Here is a 14,515-nt window from a genome sequence, read left to right on the forward strand (position 1 = left end):
TCAAATCTATAAGTCCTCCTGCTTCTTGGCTCAACTAACATAGACACTCACCAACAGCCAAGTAAAACCATGGACGTGATGGTCAAAAAGACTTGCCGGCTCGACCGTGTAACACCAAAGCCCAGTTCTCACTTCTTTTCATCTAGAGAGTGCCACACTCCGCTGAGATCAGGAGTCCAGGAATCAGGGCAGAGAGCTCGAAAGACACGAGCCATGAACTTCTGGCCGCGTGGTTTCCTCCGCAGCATCCTCTGCGAAATCAAACTTCACCATCATGCCCTCTTCATCAGGGCGGAAGTGGTTTAACACGACGCTCAGTTTGACCAGGCAGATGATCACGGCAGCGATACCAGTCGTCAGAGCTGTGGACACGCTGTCGGCTGACACGCGTTTGAAGTCCGTAAAGCGCCTCGTGAAGCCATCCACAAGACATTCCTCGGACATGCTGACTCGCTCAAAGCTTATAGGGGAGGCAATACCTGGCAAAAGGAAATATTTGCCCGAGTTCTTGAAGTCTCTGGATCGCAAGTTGTTTTCAATGCAGAGGATGCCCTTGGGGTAGGCGTCAAATATTTCCATCTTGGCCGCCGAGCAAAACATGAGTACATTCTCCTGTTGGACCCTTTCCAAAACGCGGATCACTGTAGAAGAGACGGTTAGTATTGTGATTCCTCGTCGTTGCGAGTGTCGAGGAAGTTTGACTGACCCGATCCTTTGCCAGTCTAGAAGTCCCTTTTCTTCTTCTCTTCTTGTGCCTCGATAAGCCCGCGGATGAACAAGCGTGGAAGCCGCAACAACCCTTGGCTGTCTGCAAGAATAAAATCCGCCGCCCGGATGTAGTGTTCTGAAAATGCATTCCAGATAATCTTCTCAATATCAGAATCCCCTAGGGGTTTTGGAAGATATGGGTCATTGATTCGAGCTGCCTCAACGGCCTGCGCAACTCCAGCTTCATCCATGGTAATCATCCTGACTTGGTTGAAATCCAGGAGCCAGAGATCCGTGGATCGATGGAAAAAGTCTTCGGTAATGTAGGAGGGTGGGCCAGTATAAGTAGGATGCTGAATCTTCTCGAGTTCCTCCAGGCTTAGCTGAGCCGAGGTCTTTTTTGAAGAGCTGCCGAGAACAAACTCAACGTCTCGGGCATCTGTCCTCGCCTCCCAGTGCATAATTGCCATGGCCGTGCCCATGCTGCTGGCCATGGATTCGACGTCGAGCCGGAGATACACCATCTGGTTAAGATGCATCTTGAAGTTTCTTAGAGAGAAAAAGAGACCTCCGATTTTGCCTTGCATCGAGCCGAGATAAGGTCTCACCAAGCAGTCTCTGTTTGCCGTGTCGCTGAAAGCAGCCTGCTTGATTCTTGGTGCACAGTACTTCTCGATCAGAAGTTTGCGGGTACGTTTGGCCAACGGCAGGATGCGTTCGGAGACAAGGACGCTGGCAGGTAGATTGCAGACTTGTGAAGCCGCTTGCGCCAGCTCTGGATTGTGTTCGAAGTATCGAGGGTCATCGCGTGGAACAAAGAAGTATACCTCTGGGATTTTGATCTCTCTAAAGCCCCCTTTGCTGAACATGGATGAGATGCGAGTATGCATCTTATAATCATTCCACAGTGAATCGTCATTTGCCTTGGACACCTTTACCACGAGCGATTTCCCATCCTGAGCATATATAGCGCCGCAGGCGCCAGCGCCAATCTTTTTGAAAGCTGAGGTTCTCCGGGACTGAGCGGCAGTGTGCTGCTGGGCATTGGAAGGAGTTGTCGAGACCCAACTGCGTAAAGATAACATGCTACTCAGCTGCTGCTCCAGTTCACCGAGATCGCCAGGCTCTTGGGTATTGTCTTGCTGCTCGACGGTTGACAAGAGAGAGCAGAGACGTAGATTGGCCGATATGTCATTCTCCAGCGTTGGTGAGATTGGGTACGACTCCGAGCTGGTGCCGAGGCGGCGTTGGTTGGCTGGCATTGTGAAGTGAATGATCGTATTGCTGAACACTTGTAATCAGCTTCTCAAGTTCCAACATTTAAGAGGTACACCATGTGTGAATAGGATGTGGGCTCACCTTTGAGAACGTGACTGCGATGGGCTTGTGGGGGGGGGAGAGAGAGAGAGAGAGAGAGAGAGAGAGAGAGAGAGAGAGAGAGAGAGAAGAAAGAAGTTGAAGAGAGAGAAGAAAGAAGTTGAAGAGGGAGGGCTTGCTTCTTGTACTTCTAAAACTAACCGACCGTGAATCGCTTATGGTAACCGACAAGACAATTCTTGAGGCGCGTCCATACAGCACAGTGGCCTTGAGGCGTTTGTGGCTAACGCTTATCAACAGCCTTGCACCTTAACTCAGAACATCATCTGAAACTGGTTACGTTTCCAGGGCTGTGCATCCTAAGCCGCTGCAGATATTGATGCTTCGGCATTCAGAACCGACGCCAATCAAGCCATCGTATGGCCACAGGCGCGTACAAACAAAGACAAGGGGGAGAACAATACATACAAATCACATGAACATCACACGGTTCAGTATACAAACAAATTACGGTAAGTGCTATACGGCATCAGCTCGTAGGTTTATTCAAGCTGTAGAACGTCATGTGTGTCTTACCACTGGAACGAAGATGCAAACATCTCGAAGCTCGTAAAAAAAAAAAAAACAGTCGAGGCTTCTGAGGCTTTAATCACTTACTTGCTTGCAGCAACCAGAGAAGTCAAAGCATGTCTTTTTCCATCTCGTCAGTAACTAGGTAGCATGAGGATCCAAGTCTGACGCCAGCTCCCCCCTTATCCGCTGCTGAAGCATATCGTCCATCAACCTGACCAACTCCTCAGCCGTTATAACCAGCCCTCTACCAGACGCATCCAGATTCCCATACACATACTCCGTCACCACTCCAGCAAAAGTCTGCATATCTCGTCCATTCGACCATCCCTTTGTCTCAGCCAACTCCACAAACAACCCCATCATGGCCTCCCTGCCACCTCCATCCAAGCCATCTTCGTCCTCCAAAAGCTCAATATCCTGCTTCGCCAGTAACTCGCAAAGATGCCTCAGTGCAGACTCCGGACTCATGGGCGAAAAGTTAATCTCCGTGGCAAACCGACCTCTCAATCCAGCGTTAACCTTCAAGAGAAGATCCATATCCTGCGTATATCCAGCCAGGACAATAACCATTTTGCGATAGTACCGCGGCTTGGTCATGCAGTCGACAATCTCCCCAATCGCCTCATTCGCAAAAGACTCTCTGCCGCCAAAACCCAGGCGATACGCCTCGTCGATGAACAAGACCTTGCCGAGCGACCGCTCAAACAGCTCAACCACCTTGGGCCCAGTATGGCCTACAAATTTTCCGGTGAGGTCCGTGGCGGAGCACTCAATCACCTCGCTGGTCGAGAGGAAGCCCATGTCGTAAAAGATGCGGCCGATGATGCGAGCAGTGTGCGTCTTCCCCGTTCCGGGCGGCCCCTTGAAGACGTAGTTGAACGGGATGATGCCCCTGGGATCCTTATTCTTGAGCCTCAGGTTCTCCGCGATGCGCTGGTAGCTCTCAAAGCGCTTGATGGTGTCTTCAAACCCAATCAGCCCGTCAAAGTGAGCCCGGCATCGTTCTGCGGCCGTGGCGCCGCGGTCATGAGCGGGATCAAAGTCCTCCGGCTCGAGCACGACTTCCATCATGTCGGCATTCATCGTCCCCGACACCCTCGCCCTGTGCCTGGCCTTGGCCTGGTTCAAGAAGTTGACCACATCGCCTCCGTTGCCAAAGTTTGGCCTGTCCCTTGCCCTCCGCAGGACCTCTGCGGCAACCTTGATGGCAGCCGGAGTAGCCTTGATACCGTCTTCTTCCATCTTCAAGTCGAGAATCTCGTTGAGCCGATCATCATCGTAGTCGTCAAGCCTAAAGGCCTCTTCAAGCGGAAACCGACGGCGCAGCCCTGGATTGCACTTCTGGAACATGTCCTCCATCCTATCCGGGTATCCCACCAGAATCACACAACGGTCATCGCCTGGCCTGTTGTGAATCTTGGAGACAAGGACGTCTATGCAAGCCAGCCTGAACTCATCCGTCTCATTCGATCCAAGTTTCCCACCGTGGTAAAACATGTGCGCATCGTCAATGATCAAGACCTTGCCCTTTGCTGAATCAAGGATGGCGCTCGTCTTGCTCTCCGACTCGCCAATGAACTGGCTGAGGAAGTCGCCCGGGGCCTTGTAGATGACCTCTCGGCTCGGTACGAGCCCAATGTCGGCAAGGATCTGGCCGTACAGCTTGGCCACGGTGGTCTTTCCCGTGCCGGGCGGCCCTATGAAGACGCGGTTCAGGGACGTCTTGAGAAGCTTCATGCCAGTAATCTCCCTGTGGTAGTTGACCTTGGCGCGGTTCAGGAGCTGGTCGACTGCGTCCTTGATTTCGTCGAGCCCTGCCATCTTCTGAAGCTCCTTCCAGGCCTTGCTCTTGGTCCGGACATCCTCAGGCTCGGGCCCGATCAGGTCCTCTCCGGTCAACAAGTTCTCGTCCAGCACCGGCTCGGTCCACGAGTCTTCAATCTCCAAGAGCCTCTGCCGCATGCGAGTACCATGCCGCTCACGCATCTTTTGATACGACAATTGAAGCTCACGTACGTTTCCAAACCCTGCCTCGCCCCGGCCGCGCCCTGCCCGCTGGGCCACTATCCGAGCGAACGGACCCTGAGGACCTTGCTCCATCTTGAACGAGTCTCGCTTGACCATTTGCACAAACAGTCTGCGCAACTCATCGTCGTTGTAGTCTTCGATGCGGAGCAACCGTGGGAACAGCCATCGTGCTACGGGAGAACTTCCCAGAACGACCGGCATTCGTTCGAAGGAGCCCGAGAGGACGACAATGACGTCTCCAGGCATCTCCTTCAGTATTTCCATGAAATATGCCCGTGCATCATTATCAACAAACTCCGCTTCGCTGATGTAAACCACCTTTGCCATGATTTAGTAATGTAATTGAGTGTGTGGACGGTGCGTCGCCAGTCAACTTACTCCCCTCGTAGTACAGTCTTGAAGAGCAAGAATGTCTGCTCTCTCTTTGAGCGTGTGCCCTGATCTCTCTTCAAAAGTGGCACGGACAAAGCCTTTGCCCCAGACACCGCAACTATGAAGAAACTCATGATACAACCTCGCCAGAGTTCGCTTTCCTGCAAGCAAATGCGAGTCAGCATATTGCCGATCCTAGACGGCCCAGCATGGAGAGCTAGAGGAGCACGAGTGTTGCTCTCAGGCCATTCATATGGCCTTGTCGAATCTCGGGGACAACCAATGTTGTAAAGATGAAGAGTAAAGTAAAGATGAATTGGCTGTCCGTACCTGTTCCTGGATTCCCCATGATGACCATGTTGAGAGCCTGTCGCTTCAAATGCCCCTTACGACTTCGTGAAGCATCAATCATATCTTTGACCTCCAGAAACGCCGCCTTGGCAGCCTCCAGTCCGACCATCTCCATCACCTTGTCTAGCGCCTCATTCTTCTCGCCTAGCTGTTCTTTCCGGCGCGTCCACTCTCTGTTTGCAGGCGAACCGACAAAGGGCTCGACGTGTGCCTCATCCTCTAGAGGCGGAATGCCGTCAATAGAACCACGACGAGAACCTGTGCCAACATCCGCCCCAGGAGCATCAAAAGGGTTGAAATAGGGTGAGTTGGGTAGCTCGATTTCGGCGGGATTGGTTTCTGGCTCCTTTGATAGGCTGGATTCGGTTTCTTTATTCTCGTCCTTACCCTCGGCTTCGTCTCCTTCTTCGTCTTCATCTCTTTCTTCATTCTCTGCTTCGTCTTGCAACATGCTCTGTCCTGCTTCTTTATCAGGGGCAGGATCGTCGTTGCCCTTGATGTCGGCCGTAGTCTGGTCTTCATTGTTGCCATCCTCAGTCTCAGATGCACCTTTATCGCCATCTTTGGCTTCAGTATCAGCACTGTTCATGTCATATATAGGCTGCAGTTCTGGCTCCGTTTGAGCCGCTCCGTTGAGACCGCGACCGTCTTGGTCACTGCGGACGATCTCTCCATTTGGATGTGAAGAAGGCTGCTCATCCGCTACTGAGACGATATCAGTCGCCGTTTTCTTGCCCACCCTCGAGCTCATGATAACGACTGCACCGTCATCGCTTTGATCAGCATCTTCAGATGAACTGGTACTTGGGGTCATCCAGGAATGCTCGCTGCCTATGTCTTCGGGTTTTTGATCCAAAGTCTGAGGCTGGAGGGCCTGGTGACTCCCTTCAGCACTATCAGAGGTCTCGACATCGTTTCGTTTAGTGTGTGGGTGCCGGTCAATGACTTCCTTTGCATCTTTATCCATAGTAATAGTGTGTTGTGAGTGTAAAAGCCCTTAGAACAACGAACTGGGACTCAGTATCAAGATGTGGAAGCGGAAGACAAGAGAGCTCGAAACGTGCATGGAAGTAGCATGGGTGTACTTATAGTATGGCTCCCTATTGACCGCCCAGACGCGGGAAACCACACATGTGTTCTATATCTCGCAAAGGAGGATTCGCAGTCACACATACCAGCTGTAGGTTGGCCCTGGATTCAATGCCAAGCTGCAACAAGCGTAGGATGCACTGCTGCCTAGCTGCGTCCTGTTAAGAGAGTTTACAACATGGATAGCACGGCAACACTGGTAGGATGTAAGCGGAGGTGGCTGGGGTAACAAGGATCACTTCGAGCCATAGCCCAATCAGCGTTGACGATTCATACGCAGAGCGAAGGAATGGGTTGCATCGTTGAGATAGAACAGTCCTGCAGTCTGCTGAGCTGTATCGGTCTCATTGGGCTTTCGACGTTGCCAATCCACATTGTATGCAGCTTTCCAAGACGGATTCTCAATGGGGTGCTGGTGCCTAGACAACGGAAGGCGAACGACTAGTCGTGGCTATGGTATATCATATTCCTTGCGATGAGTCTCCTACAAGGAGATGGCTGAGTTGCGGTGAATAGATACAGCTTCGTCCGAGTATCCATGGAGATTCTAAGACGCTCAAATGAAGAATGCTCAATTCAGTATGATTGGTGTTTGCAGGTTCGGAATTTGATAGCCAAGTCAAAGTGTATTAATAGACGAATGTCTCGGTCTTCTGCTATCCGCGTCCCATCAAATGAAGGCAAAGGAAAGCATTTCGAAGGATGAGCGGTGATGAACCATCTCGATCCCAGGCAGAGGTTGTGTCCCCTCTCATCTACCATGGCCTGACAGGGATCTGTGAGCAGTTCCATTTTCGCGATTGAAATGTTTGAAACAAGCAATAGAGTCGAATCGTCCGATTCTCATCAGAGGCTCATGTGACCCTTCTGTTGGGCAATTTCCCCATCATATTGATACCACAGATCGAGCACCTTGAGAGGCCTTATACCATCAGCGCCTTGGACCAAGATGTAGAGCGAGCTTCCCTTTGGTTAATAGCGCGAATAGCCCAGGATTTGCGAGATAGTATAAATAGGCCCGATGTCCTCTGCAGCGTCCTTGTAGATGAGGTCGCATCGTGTAGGCATTGTCAGTGCAACCCTTATCGAGGAAATATGAAGTGGTACGCGCGCATATCAAAGCATTCAATTCTTTGAATGGAGGTACGACGTATAAAGTCGCGTGGCTGGGCTTGTGGTTGGGTCCATCAGTGATTGATACGATGTCAGGAGACATACTTGCAAAGCGTTGCCAACGTGGGTTCCTGACAGGTCAACTGTAGAGATGCCATGGTGAAGAACTATCATCAAAGCTTCAGTTTCATATGGTCAGAGGTTGGCCCGTATATTGTTCTCCTTCTGAAGGTCGTTATAATGTCTGGATCTGTTAGGGTTGGGGTAGGTTGAAACATGCAAAACCGATGTCCCATGAGGCCTCCTAGATTGAGAACTGTAAGTTGGCACAACTCTCATTGCTACGTCTAGGAGGCAACGGGTCTTTTGAGCCAAAACTCTACCCTGTTTACCGCGGGATCATGGTTACCAGGGATGCCATTAGTCTCTTCAGGGCTCGTTGCAATCTGTTGAAGCTCGATGTTGAGGCAAAGGGCGATGAGCTTTGAGTTACCATTAGAGGATTATCAGATCCTTAGCAGTCCCCATCAACGCATCAAATCCCCATACGACGACTCTGACCAATCTTTCGCCCAGCAAGCCTGCAAATAGAATCCCCAGACGCCCTTCGCCTTCTTCAGTACCTAATTTCATGTCATCAACCCAATCCACACATGCCAATTCCGATCAAGCGAGTAAAAAAGCGGCGATTCAAATACCCAGCGATTTTTAGTCAAAAGGGCAGGAGACCCGTAACCATTATACCAACAACCGGCGAGTTGTATCATTCCTATTTATCCATATTGCGAACCACATGTAGCCTGTAGATCATGATACTCTATAGGCCTTGTCTGAATCTATGTGAACTTTTCCATCTATCGCTTTGCAAAATTGGACCGGCCGAAGATGCCGTTCATAGAAGAATTGCGAGTGGGTAGTGGGCATCATCATTCTGGAGTGAAGCTGAGGAGCATCGGAACGGGCGTAAAGAAGACTGGACTGCGAATATTGGTTTTCAAAGGCTGAAGAATATTCCGCACTAGGACACCCAATGGATGTGTATTTAGGCAATTACCATAATAAGGCTGCGCAAAGTGTTACATTGAACGTTCAATAAGTGTAGTTCCCTGCATCATGTGCTGTCATTATACGCTCCGCATACACAACATTGGCCGTCTCTACATGCAGCTTACACGCAGCCTTTCACATATGTGACGGCGCTGTTGCATCCGTCCTCAGCCCATCACGATGTCTTCAAGCAGGTAGTATAAGGTTGATGAAGAAAAGCCGGAGAAATAACTCGCAGCTGATCGAAAGGGCAAGGTAGTTCTAAAAATACCATTGCTCGGTAATGCGCGTTTCAATCGCCGGTTGGACAAAGTCGACACGATCAACGTCCTTTCAAAGAGTTAATGCCTCGTCTAAACTCGACGCATCACTAATCAGCGCCCTGTCCTTTTGGGGCGCAATGTATTTCTGCATCTGACTTGCGGGTAGAAGACAAAATAATGTTTCTGAGACCAAGTTGAAACCCACAACCTCATATCGTATCTCAACGACTTTGAGTGTCTGACCAATGTTTGGCAGTAATGAACAGCTAATACTCAGTCTGTACTATGGCTTCGACTTACAAGACTCCCTCCAGATAACACTCAACATATCGCTGCAACCAAGGCGTTGCTCTGCTCGCCAAGAGGCAGAGACTTTTGTTCCTGGACTTTTAAACAACACAAGCTTACTGTAACCTTCCTCTTCAAGACGATTATACTCCGGAAGCAACAAGTGAGACTCGTCCGCCCAGCAGTCGGTGTAACTCACCATCCGGGGCATCTCACGATGTGACTTCATCTGCATGATATGCACTATGCCATACATCCAGGCGTATATACTACATCAATATATATACCACATCCAACTGTCCGCCATCGTCACTCACCACTCCCTCCAACACCAACTCCTCTGCCTCACCAACCAACCTCAACCGAACCATAACACAGCCGCCCACAATGCACTTCACAACCACCATCCTCACCACCCTCGCCCTGTCCCTCACCGCAACCGCCGACCAGCGCATCTGCTTCACCGTCCCCGGCCAGCCCGCTACCGTGCCCCAGGACGTCCTCGACCTCGACCCCCAGGTGAAGCTCGACTGGGCCGCCGACCTCTGCAAGCAGTTCACCTACCCCGTCGACGGCCTGCAGACCTCTGTGACGCCCCTCGAGGACGGCGTCGAGGGGTCCGACGGCAAGATTTACGGTCTGCAGGTGGTGAGTAACAAACTACATCTGCGAAACAGCTCCGTTTATGTATGCCCGAGGCAATGCTGACTTTGAGACATGCAAGTCTCTTCACGAGATCCGCACCGAGGACCAGTGCAACGTAAGTCTCATCCCCTCTTTCGTAAAAAGACCAAAGGAGTATATACTGATATTATGAGATAGGTGGATGCCAATGCGTTGGTCGGACCTGAGGCCTGCCCTGGCGGTGGCCTCCTGACGCTCAGCACTCCTTTCGAGCAGTGGACATACCTGACTGCGCTGAACTAAGTACGGCATCTCGATCACGAGCTACGACCAGTCACGAGCTACGACCAGGGCATCACTGAGATTTAGGAAAAGATATATAATGGAGAAGAAGCTCGATGCCTCGGCGCCTTCGCAGATACGATAATGAAGCCATTAAAGTACATGTCATGTGCTTCCACCATTCCTCCCGTCGTATATTCATAACGTAGATCGCCTTGCGTACCTCAGACAAAGCCGTATACATGTAGTAGTCAGTTCATTGCTACCCGGCCCTACACACCAACCAAGTTACCCTTCTCATCTATCCTCTCGGTCATTCTCTTACCAAGCTCTTCCCCAATGACACCCATATTTAGACAAAGGACTGAGCAACACTTCATCTAGTAGGTGACCTGTAGGTGACAGTTACGATAGTACTACTTATATGTAAAAGTCATCACCCTAGTCAACAACAAGAACAATCCGATATGGTGTAGTGGCTAACATCGCTCGCTCTCACCGAGCAGCCCTGGGTTCGATTCCCAGTATCGGAGTTGAACTTTCATTTTTTGCCTTTTTCCTTTTTCCACCCACTTGTCAAATCTCCTTTTTTTCCTCTCAATCCACTATCAACAAACAGTTCCTCCTTTTCTTACATCTGCTGCTGCCAATCGCCTAAATGCCTTTAATTTTTGTTCGTTTAGTCTGCGTAGATACCATTACTGCCATCTGTCGCTTGGAAACGCTCTCAACGTGCGCTAAGTGATGTATGGGACCTCAACAGGTTATCAACCACTTCATGTCGCCACTCTCCAACGAGTCAAGCACATCCACATCTGCTTAATCTCAACATCCGATATGGTGTAGTGGCTAACATCGCTCGCTCTCAACTTCAAGTTGAAGATCCGAGCAGCCCTGGGTTCGATTCCCAGTATCGGAGATTGATCTTTTTGAAGTTTGCCAATGTTCTTCTCTTCCCTTGTACGCGGAATGAACAAGAGAATTTTCTTTTTACCTCGCGTGGGACCTACGTACTACTAGGTACTTTCACATGTCACAGAGGCACATACAAGAGTGGGATAAATCTTCTATCATTCTTCAAGAGTGTAATAAAAGTGAAACTTTACCCCCACAAGCAAACTGTCAAACGTCTCGAAGGATCGCTGCTGGTCCATGGACCAGATCCAAGTCTGCTGCTGTTCCTCCTCCAGGGCCCGCATGGCCAACTATTCCGCTTGTTCTGATGCAAATGAAGCATCCGTTCTCGGGCAGATGAGAAGAGAAGGAAAGAAGCTGAAGAAAATGAAAAGAAACTCTTTAATACACAGAGGCAATCCTTTTTCAATGAACCAACGGAAAACTCTTCATGAAATCGTTAAAAAAGAACAAATGGTGTAAGCGGCGAGTGCGTAAGCGTGTGCAGCTTCTTGTGCAACTGTTGTTGTATGTTTTGCAATCTTATTACTCTTGAAACCCCTGGTAGTCGAGGTTGCTCCAATCTATTTGGTTGAAGATGTCGGGCTGCGTGGTTTGGGAGAAGCCGAGGTTGGCGCTTGGCATGTCGGTGAACAGAGACTGGAACACATCCGTCTTGTCGACTGTCGCCGGGAACAGCTGAAAGTCGGCGCCGTCTGCGGCGTACGACTCGTCAAAGCCTTCATCAACCTCGCGCAGCGAGGTCGGGGTGTACAGAACTGCATTCTGCTGAGCATTGGGGGAGAACTGGGGCTCGCCCAGGATGGGAACGGTGTTGCATGGCTCATGCTGGACGTGGTAGACCGGCATCTGCTGAGGCATCATTTTGGTATACACCTGCTCAGGAGTGGGCAGCTGGGCAGGAATTTGAACGTGGGCGGCATAGATATCCTCATCGTTAATGATGAAGGTGGAACCGTTCTGGTAGGGAGGGTACTGCTCATACGAGGAAGCCGCAGAGGCGGGGGAGAGGTTCTCGAGGCCCAGGTCCATGGCGTCGATGGTGTTGGGCTGCGCGCCGTAGGTAGCGAGCCAATCGTCATCAGCCGGGTACACGGGGAAGTCGGTGGACATGACCTGGTCTTGGGGAGGCGTGGGAACGCTGTAGCTGGGCGTGGAGGAGGGCGTAGACACGTTGGCGAGAGGAGGAGTCTGGTGGGCAACGGAGCCGTTCTGGCTTGGTGCCTTCTTGCCGTTGGTCTTGGTGCGGACATAGGTCCAGCCGTGGGCCTTCTCCATGTGCTGCTTGCAGTTCGACTCGCGCTTCGACTTGTACGGGCAGGGCTTGAAGAGGCATTCGTACATGGCAGGAGCGTCGGAATGCTTGTCGTTGATGTGGCGGTCCATTTCCTTCTCGGTAGGCCAGCCGTAGTCGTGGTACTTGCAAGTGGGAATGGGGCACTTCCAGGGACGAGAGTGAGTCTTCTCGTGCTTGGTGAGGTCGCAAGGGCGCTTGAACTCCTTGGTGCAGCCGGGCTCGCGGCACTTCTTGGGCGCCAGCTCCTCGGGGGTGGCGTTCTTCTTCCGGCGGGCCATGGACCGCATAATCTCCTCTTCGTCCTCACGCTGCTCGCTCAGGGAGCGCTTGAGCGGCGTAGGGGACTCGGTCATGTCGACAATCTTCCCAGTGGCCATTGAGTAGGCAGTGCCATCCTTCTTGACGCGGACGAGCTCGGCGGGGCGGCCGTTCTCAGCGACGCCGCCATAGAGGCGGACCTCGTCAGAGCTTGACGGGGCGTTAGTAGAGGTCTCGAGGTCTACGAGAGGTATCAAGCGTGGTACGTACGGGTCAATGTCCATGTCGTCGGCAAGGCTTCCCTTTTCCTTGATGGCGGCCAGTTGCTTGCCATACTGGTAGATTTGCTCCTTCAGGTCGATAAAGTATCCGTTAGTGTAAGGCCGGTCGCCGGGGCGAACTTGTTCGCGGTCGGTAAGGTATTCGACTGTCGCTTGAATGCATCGGACGGACGTGAGGCAGAAGTCAAGGTATAAGGCGGCGGACTTGGCCTTTTCCTTTTGACGTATCATCCGATAAGCATCACCCCAAACACCATCATCAGTCAGAAGTCGACTTACCGGTGCCATGAAGATCAGGGTCTTCTCGAGATCTCGCAAGCAAATGATTTCCTTGGATCGGATGCGCCGGGGCACATCCAGGACAATGGGCTGGAACTCCTTCAACGTGGGCTTCTCCAGCAGAGGGCGGAGAGTGTGTTCGCGGATGCGGTTGACAGCGCGGTGGCTGAGGCTGGGAAGCATCGCGGTGGTGCTCGAGGCAGCGGACCTCGTGAGGGCGGAGGCCTGAGTCTTCTTTGCAGAGTCGGCGGCGCCAGCCTTGTCGGTTGTCGAGACGACAGAGCTGCCGATGCCGCTGTCAGAGGCATGGTTTCTGGTGCGTCGAACGGAGCGTGGGCGCAAGACCCTTCGCTCAGGCTCTTGTTTGTTCATGGCGGGATCGACGACGGGAGGTTCGAGGAAGCCGCGAGGGACGGGCAGGCTGGTATCACGAAGCGGCTTCGGCCGGGGGCTCTTGTCGGAGAGCGAGGCTTTGGAGAGGGCCTCGTCGATATCGTTCAGAGTCATGGCAATACGACGACGGCTCGCGTCGACGACATCATCAAAAGCCGATTGGGACCTCGTGAGAGTGGGAGGGACAAAGTCGTCGGCAGCGGATGAAGCGCTGGGAGATGTAGGAGAGTGAAAGGTGGCACCCTTGCGGAGGGTCATGGTAGTCTTAAGAGACAAGCCATGTTCGCAGTCGGTTCCGGGACGAGTCACCGGTGTCCTTCTGCGGGGGTTTGAGAAGGACATGGCGGCTGAGATCTGTGTTCTTTTCCTTCCGTGGGTGGGGAAGATGTATGAGATATGGCCACACGAGTCCTAACAGTGTAGCGGCAAGCGGTTAGCTTCCTCGCCGATAGAAGAGATGTTGCAGTGAGGCTCTTTGGGGGGGTGGTCGACAGGTGTGAGTCACAAGCCCGAGATGGACGAGGGCTATGCAAACACCGAAGAGGAAACGGCAGAAACCGAGGCGCTGAGGCCAGCAGGGAAGAGAGGACAGGACAGATATATGAATATAGAGAAGAGTAACCCTTACCAAGTAGCTGACTCAACGGAGACGGGCGGTCGAACCAGTGGCGGCTCTCAATGCAAAGCGGACAGGGCCCAGGCGATCAATCTCAGACGGAAGCGACCGCCAATTGTGTACCGCGATGGACAACGACGGCGGTGGCAGAGCAAGCAGACGCTACACGAACGATGCTGGTGCCGGAGGAGGAACGTCTCGAGATGGAATCTTTGACGAGGACGAAGAGATCGCGAGGAGGCGGAGAGATGCGAGAAAAAAACTGCCTTGACAAAGACGGGGCGTGAATTGGATATATGAACGCAAAGGACTCGGCACCGACGGGGGTGGCAGACGAGAGCCAGACGAGGAACTGAGACACTCGAGGGAGTGGAATGAGAAGCGGAGAGCCGGGGGGCGTGTGTGCAGAGCAGGGAAACTA

The 14,515-nt window shown here is 52.0% G+C and overlaps 5 protein-coding genes across 5 annotated transcripts; 1 reads left to right on the forward strand and 4 right to left on the reverse strand.

Moving 5' to 3' along the window:
- Positions 1 to 183: 183 nt before the first annotated feature.
- Positions 184 to 579, reverse strand: CCMA1212_009628 (uncharacterized protein; the record flags this gene model as incomplete). Its single annotated transcript, XM_073706703.1, has 1 exon — positions 184 to 579. One exon carries the CDS (start codon positions 577 to 579, stop codon positions 184 to 186), a length of 396 nt encoding a protein of 131 aa, XP_073554654.1.
- A 143-nt stretch (positions 580 to 722) lies between these two features.
- Positions 723 to 1,970, reverse strand: CCMA1212_009629 (uncharacterized protein; the record flags this gene model as incomplete). The annotated part of the gene is made up of 1 exon (XM_073706704.1): positions 723 to 1,970. One exon carries the CDS (start codon positions 1,968 to 1,970, stop codon positions 723 to 725), a length of 1,248 nt encoding a protein of 415 aa, XP_073554653.1.
- Positions 1,971 to 2,736: 766 nt separating this feature from the next.
- On the reverse strand, positions 2,737 to 6,415 carry CCMA1212_009630 (Stage V sporulation protein K; the record flags this gene model as incomplete). The annotated part of the gene is made up of 4 exons (XM_073706705.1): positions 2,737 to 4,944; positions 5,005 to 5,159; positions 5,329 to 6,306; positions 6,361 to 6,415. 4 exons carry the CDS (start codon positions 6,413 to 6,415, stop codon positions 2,737 to 2,739), a joined length of 3,396 nt encoding a protein of 1,131 aa, XP_073554736.1.
- Positions 6,416 to 9,536: 3,121 nt separating this feature from the next.
- On the forward strand, positions 9,537 to 10,076 carry CCMA1212_009631 (uncharacterized protein; the record flags this gene model as incomplete). The annotated part of the gene is made up of 3 exons (XM_073706706.1): positions 9,537 to 9,797; positions 9,874 to 9,909; positions 9,972 to 10,076. The coding sequence occupies 3 exons, from the start codon at positions 9,537 to 9,539 to the stop codon at positions 10,074 to 10,076; spliced, it is 402 nt and encodes a 133-aa protein (XP_073554737.1).
- A 1,419-nt stretch (positions 10,077 to 11,495) lies between these two features.
- Positions 11,496 to 13,820, reverse strand: CCMA1212_009634 (Zinc finger transcription factor ace1; the record flags this gene model as incomplete). Its single annotated transcript, XM_073706707.1, has 1 exon — positions 11,496 to 13,820. The coding sequence occupies one exon, from the start codon at positions 13,818 to 13,820 to the stop codon at positions 11,496 to 11,498; it is 2,325 nt and encodes a 774-aa protein (XP_073554732.1).
- Between the last annotated feature and the right edge of the window lie 695 nt (positions 13,821 to 14,515).

The sequence above is a fragment of the Trichoderma ghanense genome, assembly GCF_004382785.1.
Source record: "Trichoderma ghanense strain CCMA-1212 chromosome Unknown scaffold_18, whole genome shotgun sequence".
Taxonomy (NCBI): Eukaryota; Fungi; Ascomycota; class Sordariomycetes; order Hypocreales; family Hypocreaceae; genus Trichoderma; species Trichoderma ghanense.